At 38.9% G+C, this 26748-nt stretch overlaps 2 protein-coding genes across 2 annotated transcripts in view; both read left to right on the top strand.

Annotated features, from left to right (window-relative positions):
- Nucleotides 1-11032, top strand: part of uhrf1bp1l (UHRF1 binding protein 1-like) — a 44375-nt gene extending 33343 nt beyond the window's left edge. Inside the window, 8 exon segments of the mRNA XM_042511174.1 lie at nucleotides 67-217; nucleotides 2980-3021; nucleotides 7176-7435; nucleotides 8764-8835; nucleotides 8838-8874; nucleotides 9039-9137; nucleotides 9140-9195; nucleotides 10870-11032. Coding sequence (XP_042367108.1) covers nucleotides 67-217; nucleotides 2980-3021; nucleotides 7176-7435; nucleotides 8764-8835; nucleotides 8838-8874; nucleotides 9039-9137; nucleotides 9140-9195; nucleotides 10870-10998 — 846 coding nt within the window. The 3' untranslated portion in view covers nucleotides 10999-11032.
- Nucleotides 11033-17923: 6891 nt separating this feature from the next.
- LOC121961353 (ankyrin repeat and sterile alpha motif domain-containing protein 1B-like) overlaps nucleotides 17924-26748 on the top strand; it is a 283009-nt gene continuing 274184 nt past the window's right edge. Inside the window, 1 exon segment of the mRNA XM_042511305.1 lies at nucleotides 17924-18581. Coding sequence (XP_042367239.1) covers nucleotides 18451-18581 — 131 coding nt within the window. The 5' untranslated portion in view covers nucleotides 17924-18450.

Here is a 26748-nt window from a genome sequence, read left to right on the forward strand (position 1 = left end):
CCTGGAGTCAGAATTTTACACACAATAAGAATATGTTGATTGTTTTTGTTTGTGTCTCTCCTCCAGGTGTCGGTGCTGGTGCTGAAGGTGCAGTCGGTGTGTGTGGGCGTGGAGGCGGTTGGCGAGAGCACGGCCGTGGCTTTGGAGGTGGGCCGGGTCACACCCAGCCAGCTGGGCAATGTCAGCCTGAGACAGTACCTTAGCAACCGCAGCCTGGGTAAGACAAGACTGCGTACACGGTTTATTCTGCTGAAATCTGGTGCTTTCTTTTTAGCTCTAATATGAATTGTGTTCTAATACAACAGGCTTTTTTTGTTGTATAATTTCAAGTTTGGATTCACATTTTTTCTCACTGCTGACTTTCTTGGCCTTGGAAAAAATATTCTTCATCAAAATGGGACCAACTTGGTAAATAAAGGTTGAAAAAATAAATAAATAAAACAAGCTGTAGTAAACAGTAAATATTTAACACCAGGCACTGACTTACTAATTTAAAACCAAAATCACACTGTGAACAAACAAGAAGACTGAAATATTTGGAGGCGTTGGGATGAGAAAAGCAACCTCTATCCCCTTATGTAAAGCAAAATAAAAAAAAATCTAAAAAAAAGTAAAGATTCTGCCAGATTTGGAGCTGAGTTACATAGTCGCATCCTTCATGCAACATGAAGCAAAACAGTTTATGGAAATGTGACTTTATTTTGAAAAGCACTGAGTATAATACCACTACCACTGTGACTCAGGGTGACAAATAATTTCCATGCATGGTCTCATTAGTTTGCAGAATTGATATGAAGCCTGATTTGACAGTAATGAAGTTTGAACATGCTACACAGGACTTTTAATATTTGTTTGATATTCCTGTCTACACTAAACTTCCATACAAATATTGTCAAATTGAAAAAATCAACTATCATCTTTTTTCAAATCGTAAATTGGCAAAACACTGGAACAAGCTGCTCCTATTTTAACTGGTGAGGGATTACATAAAAGAAATCCACCAAAATAGACTTCTGTTCAAGTATTCTGCAGCCTGTTTTTTAGGTTCAAACTGTTGGCTGAAGATGAAAGTGAAGGGACATTTGTCAAGATTTAAGCACACAAGTAGGGCAGCTACCAGACAAGAAAGAACAATGTGGGAAATGACTGCACTGTGTGTGTGTGTGTGTGTGTGTGTGTGTGTGTGTGTGTGTGTGTGTGTGTGTGTGTGTTTTGGGGATTGAGACCAAAGCCAAACATTTGTTTTCCTCTGTGGATTATTTTTAGTTGATCTTTTATGGTTTCGCTTTATTTGACAGTAGAGAGAGTGAAAAGCAAACAGGAGGACAGAGAGAGGAAGGACATGTGTGATAAAGGTCCCAGGACAAACCTGAAGTTGTGTTGCTGGTTTTTAAACCACCAGGATGTTTTATAACTGACTCCATATCATGATTAATGTTTGAGAGGTCCTTTTGAGTGTGTAACATCTTTGACACAGTATTTTACGCACATAATTTTAACACATTTTGTGCCTACTGCCCACCACCAAGTGATGTGTTGTAAAGAGGTTGTATCCATTTCATGTATTTCTGTGAGACCGTGTTGTTCAACCACAACAGATGACAACAGGAGCGGGAGCTATTTTTACAATCCGTTAATTGTTTAACCCTTTGAGCGCTGAGCAAAATGGCTTGATGTCCTTGAAAACATGGGAAAAATAGAAAGAAAAGTTCTGCAAATTGCAAGAAATTTGTAGATTTGGAAAAACATTTATATAAAATGCTAGTGAAAAATGTATGTCCTAAAACTATATTTATCATTATCATATTTATATCTTTAAATGTATTGATTTTTTTATAATAAAATTATTATTTTTGAAAGCTTTTTAAGGTCATTTACTTGTTCTTTAAAAAAAAGAAAAAATGCTCTTTTTTTCTCTTTGTTTTCATTGTTTTTCTTGTACTTTTTACTATTTTGGGGTCATTTCTTCTAAACTTGCTGTTTGCCTTTTATCCCTGTTTTTGAAAGAAATCAAGCCAATTTGCTCATTTTTTTAAAGGGTTAAGTCAGTTTTCGTGCAAAAATGCCACATAGTTGATGGGTCAAGGTCAAGGAATGAATTGCTTTTCTTGGTCTTGTAGTGAAAAACACTGAATATTTGTGGGTTTGGGCCTGTTTGCTTGGATAAAGCATTTAATGACGTCACATTTGGCTCTAGGATATTGTTATAGTAATTTTGCACTGTTTTCCAGTGTTTAATACATCAAACAATTTCTGGATTAATTGAGAAAATAATCGGCAGATTAATCTATAATGACAATAATAGTTAGTTGTAGCCCTGAACTGAATTAATTAATCCTTTAAACCCTGGATCAACATCAGTTTTGTTGTACTTTGTTTAGACACCTTTAACAAGTTTTTAAACCTCTGAAATGTGAGCAAATTTGGTTTAATTTCTTTTGAAAACATGAAAAAAGGCAGTTAGCAGCTTGGCATGCAATGTTTCATAAATTGCAAAAAAAAGTAAATAGGAGACAAGACAATGACTTGAAAAATAGTTTTTAAAAAAGTGTGAGAATCATTAGAAAATTTTCAGATAACAAGGAAAAAATATCAAGAAAACTATGTTTAGATTTATTATGACTGTATTTAAAATTAGGTTACAGTAAAATATATAGTTTTATTTATTATTTTATATTTATTATTTTATTTTAGCACACATTTTTTTTTACTTTTCTTTTTCTTTCTCATTTCAGGTAGTTTCTTGCAATTTTTTTTTACTAATTTCTTGCATTTTTTTGTCATTTCTTTTAATCACTCATTGCCTTCTTTCCCACGTTTTTGAAAGAAATCAAGCCAGTTTGCTCAGGTTTCAAAGGGTTAACATTATTTCAAGTACAAACACTCACTGACACACACACACACACACACACACACACACATTTGCACACTAACACAGTCACCCCCTCCTTTTATTTACCTTGCCATAACTCCCCACAGGTATGGTGTGTTCAGTACCAATACCTGCTCAAAGCAGCCAAGGTAAACTGCTGTGTGTTAATTCACCATCTGTAACTTAACATGCATGCTTGCCTCAGTGTGTCTTTTTCCACCTGTGTGTGTGTGTGGGCACACAGACTGCGTGTCCGTGTGTTTTCTTCCAGAACGTCCTCTGTCAAATCTCATTTCCAGACTCGACGGCATGCACTTGAGATGCACATAGATCCGGCGTGTTGCAATGCAAGCGATCGCATGAAGTGACTGCTCATTTTTCAGCAGCGGGGGGTGTTTATGTGACATTGAGATCTCTTTCCTCCAGTGTGTGTGCGGCACTTAAGAGAGGTTAAATTTGACAGTAATGGAGTGAGTGGACCCATTATTTGCCACATTAGGGCCCACAAGCTTTGACGCAAGTGTGTGTGTGTGTGAGAGAGAGAGAGAGAGAGAGAGATTCAAATTAACTGCAACCATAGCACAGACTGGTGTTATCCCTGAACTTCTCATTCGCTGCTTTGTCTAATTTGTCCTCTCTCTCTCCGTCTCCCCCACCTTCCTCATCTCTCCACTGCAGCAGACTTTGCAGTTTCAGTCCAGTGATTCAAGCAATGAGAGAAACGCTGGCTTTACCCCTTACTGCCTCTCCTCCTCCCCCTTTTCCTATCTCACAAGAGCAATCCCTCCTCCTCCTTTCCTCCTCACTCTTCCCTCCAGCTCCTACTCCATCTTCCTACTAATCCTCTGTCATTTAACCCACCCCTCTCCACCTTTTCTTCCCTTCATCTCCCTCCCTCTTCAGGCCATCTTTTCCTCCCTCCTGTCTTATCACAGTCACTCAGTCCCTGGCTGCTGGCTCCTTCCCTCCCTCTCTCTCTCTCTCTTTCTCCTCACCCACTCCCATCTTTTTTCTCTCCCTCCATTTACCTCGACCCTATAGCCGCCCAGGATTGAGAGAGAATATGTCATTTTATCTGAGAAAAGCTGACAGCGTTGTGTATGTGTGTATGAAATTGCTGTATGGTATTAACCCTCTGCTGACTTTCCTTCAGAGAGCATATAAGGGGATGTGATTCTCACAGTCATAATGAGGAGATTTCTTTCTTTAAGTGGCCATTTTCATGCCTTGCTGAGTGTTTCGCCTGTTAAAAAAAAAAAAAAAAAATTGTGCCCGTAATTGTGTGCTTGCCAGCTCATTTTGTGTGTAAAGTTTGTATGAAAGGAGGGTTTTAATTACCCTCCCACTTAGGTTTAACACCTCTCAACCTCGACTTTCATCAGTTTGTGTCTTCTTTCTCTCTGTCCTCACTTTCACCTACTTTACCTCTTTTTTCCTCAATAAACAGGAAATGTGTCATCGCATTTTGGATTACTGAATGGGCTTACGGGGCACAGCTCAGGGGCCCAGAGAATCAGCGGGCCAGAGACTCTGTTTGTAGTTGTTTGATTTTTCAAACATTTCAAAGACATACTTAACAACCACAAAGGACCATAAAACCACTACAAACGCACTCCCAAAAATGCTGAAAAACAAAAACAAAGAGACCAAAAACAACCAAAAAAGCAGAAAATGACCACAAGGCAATGTGTAACAACTGCAAAGAGAGGTAAATGAGCACAGAGTGGAATAAAACAACCACAAAGGCCCATAAAATGATTACAGAGAGGGGAAAAATGACCAAAAAAGGGATGGAAAACAGCTACAAAGAGACATAAAAATGATCACAAAGAGACATAAATAAATCACAAAGAGATGTAAAATAACCTCAAAGAGAATTAAAACATCAACCGAGATTGAAAACAACCACATTGATATGTAGAACAACTATATTAAACAACCACAAAGAGACACAGATCAACTACAAAGAGACATAAAACAACCACAAAGGACATGAAATAACTGCAGGAGACACAAAGCAACCACAAACAGACACACAAAATAACTATAAAGAGACAAAAAACAACCCCAAAGAGCTACAGACACACAAAATGGCCACAAAAAGATGTAAACCAACTACAGGAGACACAAAACAACCACAAAACACACAAAACAAAACATTTACAAAGAGATGTAAAACAATTGAAAAGAGGAACATAAAGACACAAAATGACTATGAAGACACACACATATATCACATTAAGGTGCAAAAAAAGCATAAACATGCACACAAGACATACTACACAGATAGAAGACAACCACAAAGAGACACAAAATAAATAACACAGTTTTGTGGCTCTTTCAGTCATGCTCCTGTGTAGGAGGGGGGGGGGGCTTTTAGATGTCTGTGCCCAGGGGCCCTCTGTCTCATAATCCTTCGATGCATTTTGTGACACTAAGAGTTCAAATTCAGGTCATTCTTAATATTCACCATCATATCCTCCGCAGTTTTCCGCATCTCAGATTCTTTTTGTAGAGTGTCTTAATTCAGGAAAAGGGAAAAAAAGAAAAAGATTCAGTGGTTGGAACTTCACTCTGAATCCTCAATACTGAGGTGGGAGTTTCCACCGAACCCTCTAATCCCTAGTCCTCGGAAATAATTAAACATCACTGCAGCGAGGAGCCCGTGGGATTGTACAGAATCGAGACTCTCCTTCAGCCCACCTTTTTCTTAATTCTTTCCTGCTTCTCTTCCTTCCAGCTCACTTTGCTTTTTCTCTGTTTCCAGCTTTCTCTCCCACTCCTCTTTCAGATATTCTGCTTCCGTCATCCCACCTTCTTCACCCTCGTTTAAACCTGACCTTAACATGCACCCTATTTTTAGTGAGTAAAATCATATAAAACAAAGCTGTAAATGCACTCAGTTTGTGCTGATGACTTACAGATACGTTTTAATAAACAATGATTGACTGAATGAATTAGACCTTTTTAAACTAGATTTTCCCAGCTGACCTGAAAGAGCTGTGGTTTTTATGATTGGCAGATGAGCAAATCACCCCCAAATTACATTTGATTACATACATTATGTATCTCATCATGCAGATGGGCCATCAAAATGATTTCACTGTTGAGAAAAAAGGATGAAATAGAAAGGAAAGTGATATATAGCATACTCAAAGATAATTTTTTTACAAACTAAACTGACCAATAATGGATTTTATAGGCAAATGCTGGTATTGACATTTCAGAGATTAAAGAAATTGAGCAATCTATTGGCCTTCTTTTAAACATAAACACATATAAAAATGTTATTTAGGGTTTTTGTTTGTTTGTTTGTGTTTTTATAAAAGAGTTACAGAGATATGTACTGAACAGGACTTTTTATAGTTAAATAAATAACGGTGTAACTGTGACAATAATTGCTGCAAAAACATTTTTGGCATCTCTGTACTGCAACTTATTGGCCAATATACACGATACCATTAAATCTGCGTTATGATAACATCAGCCAATATTTTGGCCAAGCCAAGTTATCTTTCTAGCTCTAAAAGCCCTGACACACCAAGCCGACAGTCAACGTTTTGTCAGTGTTGGGTTATTGGTGTGCATCTGTCGCCCTAGTTTTTTGGGGTGTGTCTCGCTCTAGTTTTTTGGGGGTGTGTCTCACCCTAGTTTTTTGGGGTGTGTCCCACTGCTTGGCACTCGTCTGCCCTTGTTGGCTTTTTTTCTGCCAATTCAGCAGGTTAAATCGGCGTCTAGAACGACTGAGTCCATCTGTGAGTGAAATCACTCTGATTGACAGTACAGTTTCATGCACAAGAAGAGAAGAGGAAGTGACAAAAGTAAACAAAGAGATTAAAGCAAAAGGGAGTGAAATTAAAACAAATTAGACTATATTTGGTAAAATCATTTTTTATGCCATTGACCTCTGTAGTTAAAATGGTTTGTAATTGTTTAATTATTCGCTACGAATCCTTTGTTTGCCACACAATAGTTTGCCTTCAGTGCCGCTGGTTCTTTGTTGTTTGTTTGGTTTTTCAGCCTTAATATCAAGAGATTTGAATCCTCACTTCACACTGTCTTTGATACACAGTTTTAGTCAAAATCGCACATGAAATATCAAACAGCACTGGTGCGGACGGACAGGAGAGAGGGGGATGCCCAGCGTCTGATTCAGAGCGTATACAGGGAGTGAGAAATGTTTTTTCATTTTGGGTGTATTTTAACGTCAGGTGTACGTGTAATTCAGTTTAATCATTTCTAACTGCACTCCGCCTACAAGACACTAAAGCTTTTAACCACAGCCTCCATCTCTTCCCTGCAGGTGGTGGTGAGATCAACTCTTCATCTGTCGGGGGCCGCCACAGTCCAGAGGTGCGTGCTCGCCTCGAGAGCGGGCCCTGTGCCGCCGCTCATTCCCCTCTGGCTGAGCGCAACGGATTCTTGCAGCTGCGACTCGACGGATACCAAGCCAGCTTCTTGATGTCCACGCTGCGGAACCTGGCTCACTTCCTGGAGGACGACTCTGCGCCACAGGTGCTGCCCATGGAGATCAGCGTCAGGGACACACACATCAATTTAAAGGTGAGAATCCCTTTTTGTGTAGCGGTGGGATTCCAGGTCCTTGTTTTCAGTTGCTTTTGTGTAACTCTGAGGTTATTGTGCCAGAAATACTGGACACCTGCAAGATTTCTTCTTCTTGTTTTCATGCCTCTGAACCAGCGATAGCCGAGGCCTGAGACATCATAATCTGGGGTTGTCCATCTGTCCAGGCTATTTTTGTGAATGCTGTGAAGGAACATCTTCAAATTAATCACAAACATTCACTTGGACTCAACGATGAACTGTTTGGATTTTAAGGTCAAAGGTCACCATCTGTCTCATCCTTGTGAACTGGATATCTAAAAAAAACCTTTTAAGGAATTTTTTTTTCAAGTTTGGTACAAATATTTACTCGGACTCAAGGATGAACTGATTAGATTTTGGTGGTCAAAGGTCAAGATCACTGTGATCTTGCATCCATCTTGTTCTTGAGGGAATTCCTTCAAATTTGACACAATTGTTCGAGTGGCCTTAACAATGAGCTGATTATATTTTGGTGTTCAAAGGTCAAGGTCATCATGACCTTGCATCTGTCTCATTTTCATGAATGCAATATCTGAAGATGGAAGAAGATTTGAGGAAATTCCTCAAATTTGGCACAAACGTCCTCTTGGACTCAAGAATGAACTCATTAGACTGGTGGATGAAGATCAAAGGTTAAGGTCATGGTGACCTCATAAAACATGTTTTTGGCCATAACTCAAGAATTATTACACACACAAATGTCTCATAGAACATAATGATGAAGATCTATTTTATATCCAGAGGTCAAAGGTCAACGGTGACATCATCATGATCTGCAAAAAACACTTTTCTGGTCATTGCTCAACATTAAAAGTCAGGGGCAGTAGGGGAATTTTGATCAGATACTAAATTGGTGACACTAATCCTGAAACTGTGCTGCTTGTGGAGATTTTCCGTGTAGAGATTTCGTGTTTTCACAGACATGGACGTAAACTGTAAGTGGAACTTGACTGGTGCGCCGAGGCATACAACCGAGTAACGGTATTTCTTGTTTCCAATCGTGTTGCAGTAATAGACCCCATAACTCACTGTCGTACAGAGCAGCAGCTTCTTTAAAAAGTTAAATATTTTGAACCACGGCCTAATTGGATTTAGGATTTTAACTGAATGTTTAATGACACAGAAAAGCGTCTCTGTCCTCTCTCGGGTTCTTTCACAGGTGAGTAGATCTGCTGTGGAGCTGATGTGGAAACCTGGATGTGATTTTTTTTTTCTCCCCCTCCTCCTCCTCCATGCTCACACACATCAAAACTTACCACTCTCAACATGTGCTGTCTCTGCTGCAGGACGACGATCCCCGCGACAATCCCTCCGACTCTGAGCCCTCGCCGATCATCCTGCATGTGGACAGTCTCGTCATATACACCGGAGAGACGACGGCTCCTTCTCTATAGGAGGTGAGAAACGCGCTCACATTTTTTTATCTGCCAGATATTCCCACCTCCACTTCAGCGCTGATTCACTGCCGTTATATAACGTGTCCTATTAAATACTTTTAAGTCCATGCTCGGTACATCCACACCTCCAACCTCCTTTCTGCTGTCTCTCTTTCTGCTCACAGTGGACACCGCAGCGGAGACCAACCCAAGGAAAGAAGGACCGTTAAATGACAGTGCTCTGGCTCCGGTCCCTGAGGTTATGGGTGGCGTCTGCGGTGTACCAAGGCTACACAGACCCAAGCCCCGCCCACCAGCCCTCCTCCATCTAGCAGAGAAAAGGTGAGACGCACGATGAAAGCACACTGTGGGGGTTTATGAGAGAAGAATACAGTCAGAAAGTGTTTCCCTCAACACCTTCAGACAACCTTAAACATGACGATTTCAGCCAATCACATGTGGCCGCAGACGTTTTTCTCTTCTTCTGTTTCTCTCCAACTGCTGAACATGAAAGAGATTTTATTCTGACTGATCGCTCCGGAGGACGATATATAAAAAGATGCCAAATTTTGGTTTTGCCAAGCTATTCCAGTTTCCTGCTTGGCTTGCATTTTGTTTACAGTGGGAGTGATATTTATTAATTTATACAGGATACAAGCATTACATTTTCAAAGGGAAGATTGAATGTGAACACTTACATAATGCTGTTTAAGTCATCTGATCAAAACAGTAAAACAGGATGTTTGTCATTTCCTTTCATCCCGAGCTGTTTGAGCATTTTTTTGGGGGGGGGGGATCTGTCACAGGCGGCGCAGGTAGCCCTGGCGAAATGTTTTGTTCTAACAGGACGCAGCATTTATCACAAAAATTCACAAGCAAACATGGATTGTTCTGTTTGAATAAACTACCAATATTGTAGTTTTCCAGGTCTTTTTAAAAGAGCCAAAATTTGGGATTAAGTTCAGAAGCATCTCATGAAGCAGACATGTGGTGGCAATTTTTTTTATTCCTCCACACCGGTGACAGCCACGACCAGAGGCGTGGTTTTTAGGTTATCTGTCTGTCCCATTCTCGTGAACACAATATCAGACAGACATGGCATATAAACTGCAACTTCACTGCTGTAAGTCCTGTTTTGTAATTATATATTATTTATATATATATGTATTTATATATTTTGAGATCTACAGTTAGACCAAAAAAAAAGGTCCAATTACTGGAAATTTTATGGAGCTTTCATATCCATAAAAGCTCCTAAAATATGGGTTCCTACTGTCAAAACCTGTGAAAGTCATGGAATTACACACTCAGATTTTCCAGGTTTGTAAAAGTCATGGAATCAGTAAAAATCATTGAAAGTTTTGTAGAAGTCATGGAATCAGTAAAAATCATTAAACGTTTTGTAAAAGTCATGGAATCAGTAAAAATCATTAAAAGTTTTTGTAAAAGTCATAGAATAAGTAAAAATCATTGAAAGTTTTGTAGAAGTCATGGAATCAGTAAAAATCATTAAAAGTTTTGTAAAACTCATGGAATCAGTAAAAAGCATTAAAAGTTTTGTAAAAGTCATAGAATAAGTAAAAATCATTGAAAGTTTTGTAGAAGTCATGGAATCAGTAAAAATCATTGAAAGTTTTGTAAAAGTCATGGAATCGGTAAAAATCATTGAAAGTTTTGTAAAAGTCATGGAATAAGTAAAAATCTTTAAAAGTTTTGTGTAAAAGTCATGGAATTAGTAAAAATCATTGAAAGTTTTGCATAAGTCATGGAATCAGTAAAAATCATTGAAAGTTTTGTAAAAGACATGGAATCATTAAAAATCATTGAAAGTTTTGTAAAAGTTTTGGAATTAGGATGTTTTTTTGAATGAAATCGTTGCAGTAATCTTCCGTGAATTACTGTTATCGTAAGGTTAACTGTTACAGAGATCTGTGAGGTGGTAAATCTATTTTTCATTTATTTTTTTGAACCTCGAAAACAAGCAAACACACTACCTTCTTGGCTGTTTGTTTCCAGATGCTGGTGGAGGAAAATGAATGTTTGAAAGTGGAGCTTTCCCGAGCCAAGATGGCGCTGGCTGAGGCTCAGATGGAGAAGGACTCGCTACTGCACCGCATGAAGAGCCTCAAAGTCAACACCAGCTAGACGCGGCTCTCTCTTCACACCCAGCCAGTCAGTCCGACCCTGGTAGGCGGGACGGGTCGGCAAATAATCAAAGGCAACATCAACAAGCAAACAAAAGCGGGATTTCTTGACTAAAACGGCTCCTTTACGCGCTTATCTGTTGAGTGAGCCACCATGTGACTTTAGACTTCAAAATAATTCCCTCATAAAGCAATGCAGAGTCTGCGAGAAGACTCAAAAATACACGTTTTTACACGCTTGTCGTTTTACGTTCTCCACTTTGGAGGCTCATAGAAGGGAGAAATTAAATTTAATAATGTGTGTTTGTGTGTGTATGTGTGTGTGTGTGTGTGTGTGTGTGTGTGTGTGTGTGTGTGTGTGTGTGTGTGTGTGAAAGAAGGAGGATCTATATCCGTGGTCGTGCCTACAGAAAACCCTTTCCACACTATTCCCGTTGTGCAAGTGAAAAAGAATCACAGCTAACCTTAGATGAGCTTCATTCAGTCCTGCGTACGAGGGAGCGCTGAATGTCGTATCTTCAGAGGGAATGTCTTATTTTGCACCGCACAGAAATTAAAACGTTAGTGCTTTCATATTCAGAGGGGACGAGACAAATCACGCTCTCGCTCGTCCTCCGAGTATGTACAGTGTACATTGTATAAGAATGTGAACACACGACTATTTTCTTCAGAACTTTGAATGGTTAAATGCAGTGTTTCATGTGTGTGTTTGTCTCAGCCGGAACAAGCATTTCATTACAAGTAGAAGATACATTTATATATCAGTCAGTTCCACAGCTTTGTCAGCAAAATGCCCCACAATAATGTCTGTACCCCCCCCCCCCCCCCCCCCCCTCCTATTTTTCTATGTGTAAATACTTCACACGTGCAGCACTTTGAAAACTTATGTACATACAAGCAGAACTGTGAGAGAGAACGAGTTGAGCCGACGAGCGGAGAGAGAAAAATTAAGGCACATTGAAGCTGCCGGACTTCATATATATGTGTGTGTCTTTATGTGAACTTCTAATCTGCCATGTGTGATTTTTTTCACAGATAAACGTCGACCATTTCTGCTGCTGTTTCATGCTTCACGCGTGTGTGACGACTTCAGGGGGAAACCCCCCACGAGTAGATTATAAAAACGACTGACTTCTAACAGCACATGCTTTGACACAGCACAAAAGACTATAAAAGGACAGTTTTGAGGTCTCAACGGTTAAAAGTAGATCACATCCATCAGGCTAAATATGCAACTGTCATAACCTGAACTTCAGCTCGGCCCAGTTCACTTCAGTTTACTATCTGGTTCTTGCAAAAGTTATGAAACGCAACTCCGCACAAATGTGGTGTTAAGACTTCAGAGTTTTTAAACACGATTGTATGTGAGAGGAAAATCTGTCTTTTTCATGTTTTTTCCTCCGTTCATAGCAGCCCTTCTCCCCTCTCTCTGGGAAACTCCCCCCTCTGAAACCCTGTGGAGGAAAGAAATGACACGAAAAGTAATAAGTTGTATTTTGTCTGTCAAAGCTGCTGAAATACTGATGAAAATTAAAAAAGGGTCTCCAATTTATGACGTTTCACTTTGGTATGTTTTGGATGTGGATTTATTTGCAAACAGTTTGCTTTTTATGCCTTTGCAGTGTTAAGTTTTTCAAAAAAAAAAAAAAAATAATAACATGACTTCCAAATTCACAGGCATTTTTTCTTTAAAAAAATGTTTGTTTGGTTTTTTTTTTTTTTCTTTTAAAATTTTGGGTGATTTAAAAAAAACAATTGTTTTTTTTTTTTAAATTTAATTAATTTAAATTTTTTGTTGATTTTATTTTTTCTTTACAAATTTTTGGGTGATTTTTCACATTTTCTGGTGATATTCTTTTTCCCTAAATTTGTTTTGTTTCTCTAAACATTGTTTTTGTAATTTTTAAATATAACATGTCTTCCAAATCGCAGACCCACCAGAATGAAAAATGCACAAAATGACACCACTTATCACAGCCACACACTGTAAAAACAGAAATTGTTGTTGGATTTTCAAATTTCCAACGATCTTGAACACATCACTTGGGAAGAACACTTCATGCTGTTATGCTTTGAATGTAATGAAATATACAGAAAATATTTTACTTGGAGTTTTTAGTTCACTTGGTGATAGAAAAGGGTCCTATTTTCAACCAAAACACACCACTTTATCGATTTACTTCAATACATCCAAGATTTTCTTGCAATTGTCTTTAGAGCAAAAAAAACCAACTCTACACAACTTTTTCTGCATATACTTTAGTACTTCTCATGAACTGTAAACAGACTTTCATGTGTAAAAATATGGTGAAGTTTCCATACAATATCATTTCAAGGTCACAGAGTACATGTTGCCACAAAATATAGCGTGGAAAATAATAAATATGTAAAACAAACCAGTCAACAGTAAGCAGGCGCTCTGAAATGGTCCCATGAGGAAATCCCACATGACAAGATTTTGAGTAAACACAGATTGTTATGTGCTGTTTCAGTAAAAGGCGTCACATCTGTTCTCTGTAGCTGGATGAATGCACAGAAAACTGACTTACCACCTTAAATAGGAACGTCGCATTGTATTTTTTTAAAATTGTTTGTTTGTTTTTCTGGGTTACAAAGAAAAAGTCAGAAGAAAAAGTGCAGAAATGATGCAAAAACTCATTAGTTTGCAGTCAGAACAGATTGTTGTATCTTGTTGAAGCCTGTAGCATGAGTTCATTTTATGCAGCATTTCAGAATTAATTGCAAAAAAACAATGCTGAAGTTTGCTCTGGTGATAAGTGGAAACAAGAAATAAGTGCAGCCTCAAATGAGCCGCGCTGAACCGCTGCAGGAGAGCGTTTGGACTTTGTGCACATAAATGGTCATGACATTTTACGACTGGAGCGCTGCAGTGAGTCATAGAAGGGCATTAACTGTTGCTGTGTGTGTGTGTGTGTGTGTGTGTGTGTGTGTGTGTGTGGGGGGAAAGTTCTGCTCTGCTGCTATTTACATGGACAGCTGTTTACATACTGTAGCTTAATGTTTCTGCGATGATGGCTGTTTCACAGTGCAGCACTGTTTATGCAGGCAAAGCACATTCGTTTATATACTGTGTGTGTGTTTTGTGTGTTGTGTGTGTGTGTGTGTGCCAGCACCATGCACAGCTGGATTGTGGGTAATAAGATGAAAGCGAGAGGCATCATCAGGTTGTGTGTTGGCTCACTGTTTCCCTGCTTTCTGTTTTATTTCTCTGCCGTGGCCTCGTGCAAATACAGTGATGCCGTAATAAAATTAATGATGGCTGAATTCCATTTGGCTGCTTCAGTTTACGTCACGAGAAAAGGTCTAATCACGGCGCTCTGTATGTGCACCGCCTTTAACAAGTTCCAGCTTCTCAGACTTGAGGGTTTTTATGTCTCACTCTTTTTATTATATCAATGAAATGTTTCGATTGTTTGTGGGAATATTTCTCTTAGATCTTCAACACAAAAGGAAATTAAACAATTAAATTGTAAAGATTATGCTGATTTGATTTGATAATATGATTTTTCAACATATTGCAAAAACATATAAAGGTCCAGTGTGTAGGATTAAGGGGGGTTTAATCAGTTTGGTTTAGATATTATTTATGGTTTTTAATGTTTAAATAATCTGGTGTGTGTGTTTTGGAGAGGAAGATTATTTGGCTCCCATTAAAAATACTGAAGGAATTCTAACTGGGAGAAGTTTAGACTGGTTGCAATCTGCAATCCTCACCACTACATGCCACTAAATCCCCCTAAATCCTACATACTGGACCTTTAAATCAATAATAATAATTATATATATGTTGTTTTTTTTTATCTGTGCCAATATTTTTGTCTTGGCTATTTATAATATAATTGAAATTCAACAGTTAATTTGTAAATAATATCATGAAAGAAAATGTGAACCATTTTTCAATTTTACAAATTAAATAATTACTCAACATTTTGCAAAAATAATCTACATAATAAATGATGGCAAAGATAATAATTACAGCACCCTATAAATTAAATGTCACTGCAGCAAAATAAAGTTATTTAACTGCAATAATCATTCCTAAACAATGTCCTTGTTAAAATAACTTATGCTGAAACATTAAGCTGACTGATGAGTTCGGCCATCAAGAGAAAATTAATCAGTAATATATTTATTTTTTCATAATTGGCTTATTGTCTAATTTATATTTCAAGAAGAAAATATTTTAAAAAATGTGATTACAGTGATTACAGCATTTTAAATGTTAAAATTTGCATTTTCTGCTCATAAATGAATATGTAATTAAATTTATTTTGTGTGTGTGTGTGTGTGAATTGAACAGGTACAAACATGCATTTTTTTTTTTAAATACAACAATAATTAGCAGATTAATCAGTGATGAAAATAATCTTTCTCTGAAGCCCAAAAATCATTTGAATCAGTCACAACTCGTTTTTACGAGCTGAGCCGTCAGACCTAACAGCTATAGGTGAAGCACGTGAAGGCAGCGCCTCTCTTTAAATTCCAATTAAGCAGCAGAGTGAAGCCATCAGCATGTCCCAGCATGCACCGGCGGCAAAGTGGGGGCGTAGTGGAGGAGGAGAGGGTGTGTTTGTTTCTCAGGCTGTCAGTGGACAGATCAGAATATGTTAAAAAAAAAAAAACATCCACTGCCTTCATTCTCATTCATACAAACCCTGCTCTGACTACACAGAGGGGCTATTTTAGGATCTCACCTGTCTCCATTCAGCTGCAGCGGTGAGCACACCTCCAGCCTGGAGCCGAGCTGCGCATGCGCGTCGCTGATAGAATAAGTTAATATTGTGAGTGGAAACAAACAATAAGCGCATCTGGTGGGTCTGAGTGTGACTTTTTGAAGAGAGTAACAAAGGCATCGCCTCCTGTTTGGTGTTGTGGCATCACCATCATCATCATCCACGCCCAGACTGTACACTTAGTGTGGAATCAGCGGAAGACGGCGGCTTGGCTTTCAAAATAAAAGCTTGGATTCGCACAAGGAAATGTCATTTAATGCGTATTTAGCTGTAAATAGCAGCCAAAGCAAACATGCTTGTCCAAGGTTTCTAATTAGGAAATGCAAGTAAAATCCCCAGTGGCCCCAGAACTCCAGGGCCCCGACAAAAAAAAAAAAAAAAAAAAATCCAAACAGTGTCAGGCTATGAGGCTATGATAAATGGTGTGGCTTTTGAGATTTCTTTTTAAAGAAAACATGCTTTTCAAACCCACTTTGCAGATTTTGGAGTTCTGATGGTATTTTAAATAAATACAAAATAGACAATTTGATGTTAGATGTCCCTGCCAAATCAAAATACATAACTCCCTTCCCAGTGCCTAAAAAAAATAATATAATATATATTTATAATTATCAAAATACATTTATATAAAACAAAATGAAATTACAATAAAAAATAGGTAAAAATTCCACCAAAACATGTCAGCACCAAACATATCTAAATATTGATTAGATTAAAAAAAAAAAAAAAAAAAATCCCCACACAAACTCATTTGGTCTTCACTGCTTGTTTGATTAGCATTATTTGTCTAACTTGAGTTAGCAAGCAGGTTTGTTGTTGGTTTAAAGGACTCCTGAGCATGTGTTAATGTGAAGTTGCATAAGGAAGTCAATTACTCTGAGCTTTTTGGAGAAATTTCTCTTATGAGGTCCTGAATACCACAAGAGGGAAGCGTGAAAACGGACTCTTCTGGTGAACAAGGTAAACACATCTTGCTAACTAATTTAGCTAACATAGCTCTCTGGCTAGCTCGTTAGCTTTATGGGCAACTCATAAATTGTAGGAGTACATAATATTGAAATACATAATAATACATATATTTACATATAAAAGTTTTTGACAATTGTTAGCATTATTTTAACTCTTACCCTTACCTTTAATACAAACAGAACAACGGAAAATTAAGTTATAGCTAATGCTACCGTTACTACATAGCTAGCTTGCTAACTAGCTAACCGACATTCTGAGGTCTGTTGGTGAAGTTTGTATCAGGAGAAAATAAATAATCTAAATAAATAGTGAAAACTTTTGGTGATATCGCTACAAAACTTCCGTAGTTAATTACTTACCCTAAGATATATTTTTATATTACAAGATTTCTTGTATTTTATGTTTAAGTATGCAAATTGAGCATTGTCATACTGAAAAAGCACTGATTTGCACTTTATTATGCAACTTACATTAAGACAGTTATTTTTTTGTATTGCAAGTTTTCTGAAATTTGATATTTGATCATGCAAATTATGCTCTATCAAAAAAGTTTAACTATATTTTTTATTGAAGTTTCAACTGCTCATAAAAAATGCACATCAGTATACAAATATACTTCCCATCAGACAATCACACACTCCCACAAAGTAAATAAAAAGACAAAGACAATAACATAATAATACGTTTAATGATAATAGGAGATTTCAAAACAACCGAAATACATGAATTAATTAGGTTAGAAATAATAAATAAATAATGAAGTAGAAATAGAAATAAAAAAAAACAGGAGTAAGTTATATAATTAACATCAAGCTATGATTTAAATAAATGAGAAATGATAAATGAGATTTAAAAAAGGCAGGATCAACACTTCCATGTTATCTTGTAACATTTCCCTTTCAGTCAGCATTACATGCCTCATTGGCCATGAAGGACATACATGAGTCCTTCTGTTTATGCATTATCTAATTAAATATGCTCTTTCCAGAACATAGATAAGAACTAAAATAAACACCTAAATGTGTATTTTGTCTTTTCACTTGTCCAAAATCTCAAAATTGACCAGTGCCTGAAAAACACCCAACATGCTTTCACCTTCACCCGGTGCCTCGCCTTTATTTTGAAATCTGTAACAGGAAGTTTACATTTGCATGGTGTCTAACTTGATACCTGTGTCTCAGGCAACACGGCGAGGCACCGGCCAGTGCGGTAGCTTCTGGGGAGAGAGGTGGAGAGTACAGCGGGACCGGAGAGCTTCCTTTTGCGGCGAAGAGGGTTTCACTTCCCGCCTGAAGTCAGCTGGAGCTTCGGACCAGACGGGAGAGTGTGCTCGGTCAGAGACGGAGTTTTCTTCTTTTAAGCCAGGGTTACTCTTTTACTTTACACTTCAGGGATTCGCTTCGGAGCCCCCGGTTCCCCCTGCTGAGCTTGTTTGCACTGAGGTTACACCGGGGAGCCGTGCACGTCAGCGTACTAACACAAGAGGAGATTACGGAGCCGTGCGTGTGAATGAACTGAGGTTACAAAGCACCGGGGGAGCAGTGCGCGTCAAACCTGCTCTGCAGCATCAATAACACCTATTTCACCGTGCAGCAGCATGCAGTGAGAGGAATCCTTTCAGATGCACTCCACACACTGAAGGAAGGGGTCGGAGGGGAGGAGGCAGGAGGGGGATATATGGGAGATTTGTTGGATTTTCATCACCCCGTCGTTGCAAACTTGTGTCCGGGATGGGGAAAGAGCAGGAGCTGCTGGAAGCCGCCCGGACCGGGAATGTCGCCCTGGTGGAGAAATTGTTGAGTGGAAAGAAGGGGATTCTGGGGTCAGGCTCCGGCTCCATCCCTCTGCCCAACCTGCTGAGGTAAGAAGCTGCTCTTATCTCCTTCTCATGACCGCTTAAGTGTCCGGGAAGCCCCAGGGGTGCTGCAGGGGATTCCTTGGGGGGGTTCCCATGCTGCAAAATTAGGCATAATTTAGCTTCATCATAGGTCAGTACACTAGAAATGAGACTCTCCCCCAAGCTGCAGTGTTGAGTGTGCAAAACATATTCAGTGTTTTCCATACGATGTCCCCGAGATTACAAAAAGAGAGGTGTTCAGAAGCTTTTTGCTGCATGACACATGAGCATAAGGCTTGTGATGCAAAGTCAAGAGTTGTGTGAAGCTAAGTGCACTTTAAGGCAGATAAAATTGCTGCAGGCTGCAAGCTAAACACACATAAGGCACATACAGTAGCTCTGACAGAATGTATTAAAGGTTAGTGATACCTCTGTCCTCTATAGATGCTGGTGTTGGCGAGCCACTGATGATTGAGCACAAAAAGAACAGACAGTACGTTCAGACTTCAGACTGTGAAAGCTGTCAATATGTTGATTTCTTAAACATGGGAATTAAAGAGTGTGATGTCGGATGATGGATGCATTTGTGATGACTGTAGTTTGTCGCTGAGTGTCTATATGCCTATTTTGTGTGGACCTTGAGTTACAAAAACCTCAATACTTTTCTGTTCTATGTATTTGTAATGACTAGCATTTAAAGTATTTTCCTCTATTACATTGATAAACTGAACCCTGAGTGCAGGGAAACTCAACTTGCTTTGCTTCTGGACGACTTCTGTAAAATGACAAGAGGCCATTGGCCATTTGCAGCAGGCCCATACATGTTTCTAGGATTTTAGGACATTTCTAAGATTTAGGATGTTTCCAGGATTTTAGGACATTTCAAGGATTTTAGAACATTTGTAGTATTTTAGGACATTTCTATGATTTGAGGACATTTGTAGGATTTTAGGATCTTTCTAGGATTTTAGGACATTTCTCAAATGTAAGGACATCTGTTGTATTTTGGGATGTTTCTTGGATTTTATAAAGTTTGTGGGATTTTGGGACATTTGTAGGGTTTTAGGACATTTCTTGGATTTCAAGACATTTTTAGTATTTGGGAGGTTTCTGGGAGTTTTGGGACATTTGCTAGGATTTGGGTATGTTTCTAGGATTTTAGGACGTTTTAAGATTTTGTGTTGTTTGTAGGATTTCAAGACATTTTTAGTATTTTAACTCTGAACTAGAAAGGACCTCTGTTGTTGTTTTGATGAACAAGCTCTATTTTGATGTTGTTTTTTGAACACTAGCACCTTAAGTATATGAAAAGTACAAAAACAATTCCTGGTGTGAACCACCGAATTTTTTTTGTGAATTACAAAATGGTCGGGAGGCCACCCGTCACCCGATCAGGGGCAAAATTTGCCCATAAGTGAAGTATCACTGCTTTAGGGATATTGCTGTTGTGTTTGCATGGCACTGTGTCTGTTCACATGATGCTGGGGAGGTCTGGCTTGTAGGATGTCCAAGTTGGCTGCAGAATGGCTCTGCATTCAAGCGCCAGAAAACAAACAATAAACAAACATGGGTTTCCTGAGAGGGTGACGTGGATTCTCTCTGAATCGGCTGCTTGAATCACTTGCCTCATTGCCTCCAAGAATAGGAATGTCAGCAAAGTGAGGAAATGTTTATGTAACAGGTGGCAAAACGTTAGATTACGTTATATTTCAGCTTTGCACCTTGAATTGCTTACACATGAATCAATGTTCTGATGAAAACAAATTAATTTTCTATTTAGTGATGTGACTGCATGGTGCTGATCATAGTAAATATTAGAAATCTTCCCAGGAATTTGCTTCCTTTTCCCTCTGAACTGAAACAAGGCAAAGGCTTCAATCTGGCTGCGAGAACAGTTGCTGAGGTTATTATCCTATCCTCCTCCTGCCCCTGCAGCCTCTCCCTCTCTCTACTGAGGCTGAGGCTGAGCCAGGTGATTAGGTGATGAAAGGCGGAGGCGTCCAAGAGGAGTACCGCCTCGGGGCCCTAAGCAGAGCGTCTCAAGACTGGGCTGAGGTCGCACACAGGCAGGGAGGATGCCAACCGCTCCTGCACTAAGCCGAGGGTTCATAAACTAGGGAGTCCTGCAGGTCCTCAAAGGACAAGAAGTGAAGTTGTATAACAAAGACAGCTTAATTTAAACATTAATTCATTGGCTCAGGATGTAGTTTCTGATCACAAGCTTCCCCCTCAGAACAGCGTTTTGAGCAGCCCTGCAGACTTCCAGTAGCACAGAGGCAGAAATGTCTGTTTTATGACGTTACATTTTGCAGCTGATGATCTTTTCCGCAGACCTTTGTTGTCCGTCTTCATTACAGACTGCATCAAGTGGTCTAGAGTATGTGGTCACCACTGCACATGGCACCTGTGTCGTTTAGTTTATGTCCGTGCGTTTCTGTTCCTCTTTTCTTGCAAATAATTTCCTCTCTCAAATAATAAATTGTTTAGGTAGGAAGGGATCATTGAAGCCACTTGCACGCTAGTGCTTTTAGTTGGTTCCCACATAATCTTCTATAAAAAAGAAGTAGGCTCAAAGCTATTTCCTAATCCCAACATGCATTTTTAAATGAAATATCTCAAGCTTTCTTTGAATAGTCATAAAATGAGGTACAGGCATTTATGTCTTCCCTCGGGATGAATTGTCATAACTTTGGTGATTCCACAACTTTATCTGTATCACCATTATCAGTTAAATTGTTAATTTATCCAAAACATTATCAAGATGGTCTTACCAGGCAACAAATATCTGCAAAGCTTTTACATTCCCATCAGCCTCAGCACTATGTATTTTGTGCTTATTGTCAAATTTAGCATGCAAACATGCTGAGCTAAACTGTCGCGACTACAGTAAACAAACTAAAAGTAGCTGAGAGGCTGCGACTGGGCCTGGTCTATTGTCTGACATACCAACAAAAAATATGACAATATCTAAAAATACATTCAAAAAATGTATCAATGAAAAGGAATTGGCTTATTATAACATACACAAACTTAAAAATAATCACAGCGATCAAAGAAAAGTGCGTCAACAAAAAATACAGCGACCCACCTCATCTTCTCTCCTATCAGGGGAAAGGCAGATACTCATATTGATTATTAATGTCACTGCCCAAATCCATGTGACCCAACTCCAATAACAGAATTCATGAAACTAATAAATAATATCCCAAAACACTAATAAAAAAACATGTAACAACTTTGCCTTAACCCTAAAATTAAACCTACGGAAACCTCAGATCTAACTGTAACTTCAATTAAGGATTATTATTTATTTTTTAGTGGTCATCAGTTTACCAAGATACACTCAGATTTTTGCTCCTTAGTACTGCTGGCACTGCAGTACTAAGCAGAAAATAACTTTTTCCTGACTGCATCATCAAAATTAAATTTAATTTGTACAACTAAAAAGTTGTAAAACATATTGACTTTTAGATCGACTAAATTATGCTCAACAACAAAAAGTTACTCAGATGGGGTGTGTGTGTGTGTATTCTGCTATCAATAAAGTATCTGGCGTCATGCCCAGCTTAAATGAGTTTATGAGGCAGCCTCTCAGTTTCCATGTACATGGATGTGAGACCAAATAAACAAATTATAGGAAAACATTGTTTACCCTGTGAACCTTCATACTTGTACTATTTAGTCTAGTTTGCCTAATTTTCTAGGCTTTAGAAATAAAACTAGTCAACTCAGCCCAACTACTTATTTTCATTAAACCAAAAATATTTCAGGATTTTTGTTCTGCATTCTTACGATGAACACAGGTCATGATATAAAGTAGAAAACTCATGAATGTGCACTCACAGCACAAGATGAGATGGTCACGTATAGCTCGCTAAAGCGCACAATCCCCATCTGGGCGCAGTACAAAATTTTAAGGGGGGCCCTAACTAAGATAGTGTCATAATAAACATCACCTGCTAAACTCAGCATGTGTTAGCATTGTAACTGTAAGCATGTTACCATGCTGGTGTTAGCATTTAGCTTAAAGCATTGCTGTAGACTTACAGCGTTGTACATTATATTTTTCTTTCTTTTTGAACTCGAAGGTACGCTGCTAACCTTGGCGATAGGAGATACTTACAAGTTCTGCTTACTGGAAATGCTGCAGAGCTTTCAGCCACATTTCATAGCCTTCATTAGGGCATTGAGTTTCCACAGTTGTCATGCAGATGGTTTAGTTACTATTTTTGAAGCAAAGCCAAAAATCTAGTTTTTAGTGTGCATATAAAATTTTATATATATAAACTGTTTCTGGGACTTCATTGTGTCACTTTTCCTGTGTGAACAAACTACACACTAAAAACTTGATTAGTATATAGTCTGGACTCTGATGAAATGTTTGTCCGATAATGTTTGTTTGTCCTTCATGGCGTGAATTTGTGTTGATAAAAGGAACTTAACTACAAAAAAAACAAACACCCAGCTTGCTACTGTATCTCGTCTCCCACATTATAAAACTGTAAACATTGTCACATAGTGTGTTTGCTTTTCAAATTAGGATTTAATTGACTTTATTGGAGGACAGTGATTATTTACAGAACGCCAAATTAAGCTGAAGCTCATAGAGGAGATTAAGGAATGACCCGACCGAGGGAAAATGTTGGGAGTAAAGCAGCTTTTAGCTCAATATACTGTTGATTAACTGCAGTTTTTTCTGAATCAAAAACAGAACAAAACATGGTGGGTCAGTTGAGGTCAGGTAGATGCATCACAGGCGTAAATACCTCAGTAGGTTTTGGCGTTATGCTGTTGTCAGTGAGTTATGTCTCCTGTGTTACTCACATTTGGCTTTTATTGGGTCAAGACAGCGGCCCATGAAAAGATGTCTGTAAAACACTGGGTGGGCCGTACACATCTGTACATCTGTTTGTGTGTGAGCGTGTGTCCGTCAGTGGCCGATTGTGTGACGCACCTCCTGATAGAGAGCTATTTGTACTTCAGTAGATGAGTGAGTCAACAGAGAGGTCACTGCGGAGGAGTGTGCACAGGCTAATGTTATGGGAATGATCTCCGGGAATCAATGCATAGTTTCCCATCTTAAGGCCTCTGAGCCATTTGCAGCATTCCTAAGTCATGAGGTTCGTCTTTTCGCTGAAAGAATTGCCCTAGATCGCCAAGTGGTACATGAACACACACATACTGTATACACACATAGGCGCGGGATGTAAAGAAGATGATCCTCAGGGCTGTAACGCTGCAGTGTTGTGGTGTGGTGCACAGTAGAAAATCAATACTGGATGATCTCATTGCTGTTTAATGGGTCATATTCTCTTGTAGATGACCCGTACTGTACATGGTGACTGTGCGTTTGCTGGTCTCTGTGCTGGAAAAACGCAAACACTTCCCTTAAAATGCTTTGACATAATTACCTACTCATCCAGCTATTAGTCAGTGTCATACTGGGATATATCTAGTTACTGTAATTGTGTTTAAGAGAAGGGAAAGGCTTCTCCCCAGAGTGTTTATACTGCAACAACCAATTTTTAAGAAGAACCAGAGAGAGTTTTCCTCACGTCAAAGTTTATTTGTAGAGCACATTTAAAAACAACTGTTTGACCAAAGTGGTGAACAGGTACAACGTTTTGAGACAGAACAATAGAAAACAATAAATAGAACAGAGAACAGGCTTCAAACAGTAGCCTTAATAAACCAAAATACTTTCAACTCAAACACATCCTGTTTAAATAACAAATGAATAATTAAAACGGAAAAGGTGCATTAGTCCACAAATTACAGTTACGTAAATGCACCCAGTAAGACTTGATGAGATTACATAATTATGGAAGCACCAGTAACTCTGGTACGTAGCGGCATTTCTTTGCTGCTTCACTGCTAAGATGAATTTTGTGCAATTTTTGCACCTTTATTTTATTCCCAATACCAATTCCAAAACATTATCTCATGTAATGTGTGAGACAGAGTACCCGCACCACTGCCCAACTTTGTTTGTTTACTGCAACTCGCTTCGACTGAATGAATGCAACTTATTAAAAAACACTGAACTTTCTTAGGCAAAATAATCTGTTAGATATAATTTGGTCACATGTTGCCAATACCCGATCCGCTTAATCAGGCCCGTACTGGCGGTTATGCCAAATTTGGTGGATCCTAATTATAACAAACGTGTCCCTTAAATTAGAAATGGATGGTTTTACATGAGGGACCTGGGCCCGGATTCAAGTACACTTGACCCTGAAGTCCAGTTCATTTGATTAGTGCGAACACGAGCGTATCAGACTCGGGTGTGGTTTGTTAACAGTCCGCAGATGCTCGGGTTCAGTCTGTATGAGGTGTGGAAGCGACAGTTCCTGTATATGTGTGTGCTGCGGTCACTGCCACTATAATAAGATAACTTCTACTTTCCCAAAGTCAGTTTTGACTTTCCTTTGTTTAAATTGTTTTATTTATTACAGGTTATCAAATGATTTCAAAGATTTAAGTTAATTGTCATGTTTAATCCTTATGTAAGGAAACTGATCAGAACCCGACTTGTCTCTGTGTTCTTGTTTCTGACAAACTCTCTGAGCTGCAGCGAGATGCTGACGGCACTTGTTATGGCACTTAAGCGTGATTTTTGGAAACTTGACGTGCCTTTGAAAAACAGCCCCGTTTTATCCGCTCTGCTCTCAAACCTGAGACAACCTGCATAATACATAGTTGGATCACCAACCAACTCAACTCCAGGATCACTGAAATGCTCGCATGCACTTTAGCTGATAAACTTTGTCTTTAGACCTTTAATGATTGACTTGTTTCCAATTTTAAATAATTAGCATTTTCTTAAGGTATATATAGCTATATAAACTATACAGACCATATCACTATATATAAACATATTTACATTGTTGCTGATACAGAAAAAGAGGAAGAGATAGAAAAAGCAAATAAAACAAAATAGTACAAAATAAATAATTATACAATAATCCCCTTAAACACCTGGTGACTATCAATCCCCGTCTTCACCCATGTACCTCATGAAAATCATATCCTTGTACATTTAAATTCAACAAATTAAGATTGCTGAAAGGTATTTTTGGAGATGGACAAAATCGTAAACTGAACAGGACAAGTTACAAAAACTCAGCATTTTATGATTTTATCGTCTTTTTAAATACGCTGTTGGATAGTTTTGAAAATTACCTGCATGAAAGCTACGAGTCTAATCTATCTGCACATTACTCGCTGATATTCATGCAACTTTTAATAGCGCAGCAGTGTGGGAAAGTTCCGTTTCCCTTTCAGCTGCTTTACATACAGAACATTATTAAGAGTGAAGGGGAACTGATGATGACAGCCTGTCTTCATACACTCATCGCACTGTGTCTTACAGAGGAAATGAGGACAGATGCATGTGCTGCGTGTGACAACATACTGACTGTGGTGGAGTGATTGAAAGCTGATACACCCAGAGAATGACTCATGATACGGCAGATGGAGGCTGATCCCTCCTCACTCGCTCTAACTCGCTCAGTAGCGTTCAGGGGAAAGCCCATCTTGGTTTTGTTTGAGTGTGTAGGTCAAGGTGTGTTTATTTCCCTCCTCTTTTGCAAACAAACAACTTTTAAGTGGAGTGAAGTGACTCCCAGAAGAGACGCACACACCCAAACACACATTTGGGTATGGTCGCTCTGTTTTAATTGGCATCCTCACAGGCGGCCGCTCCTCGGCGTTTATTTCATGATGTCTTCCCCTGCTGTCTTTGTAACTCACAGCATGGAGTTATGTTTGTGTTTGTGTGTGTGTGTGTGTGTGTGTAGTGGAGTGGTTGGTTTCAGTGTTGTCCAACGAGGAGGAACAGCGAGAAAGAAACCCGCAAAACTGTTTATTTTTCTCAAGTTGTTTCACTGCCGCCACACTTGAGCCCTGGAAACGGCAAATCAGACCAAAACCGAGTCTGGCAGGATGCATCTTTGTGTGTGTGTGTGTGTGTGTGTGTGTGTGTGTGTGTGTGTTTTTGTAAGTCCAACTGTGTGACATAACCACTGTCCTTGCATAACCACGACTGTGTGTGTGTGTTAGTTTGGGGAGCAGTTAGGGTGAGAGCTGATGGGGGAATCCAAGAGCTACATGTGGTGCGGCTGGACTCCGAAACTGGGTCAGAGGTTAACTGTGGAGAATGCAAGTCATATTAAGGATTAAAAAGACTACA

Source organism: Plectropomus leopardus, chromosome 22 (genome assembly GCF_008729295.1).
Source record: "Plectropomus leopardus isolate mb chromosome 22, YSFRI_Pleo_2.0, whole genome shotgun sequence".
NCBI classification, from domain to species: Eukaryota; Metazoa; Chordata; class Actinopteri; order Perciformes; family Serranidae; genus Plectropomus; species Plectropomus leopardus.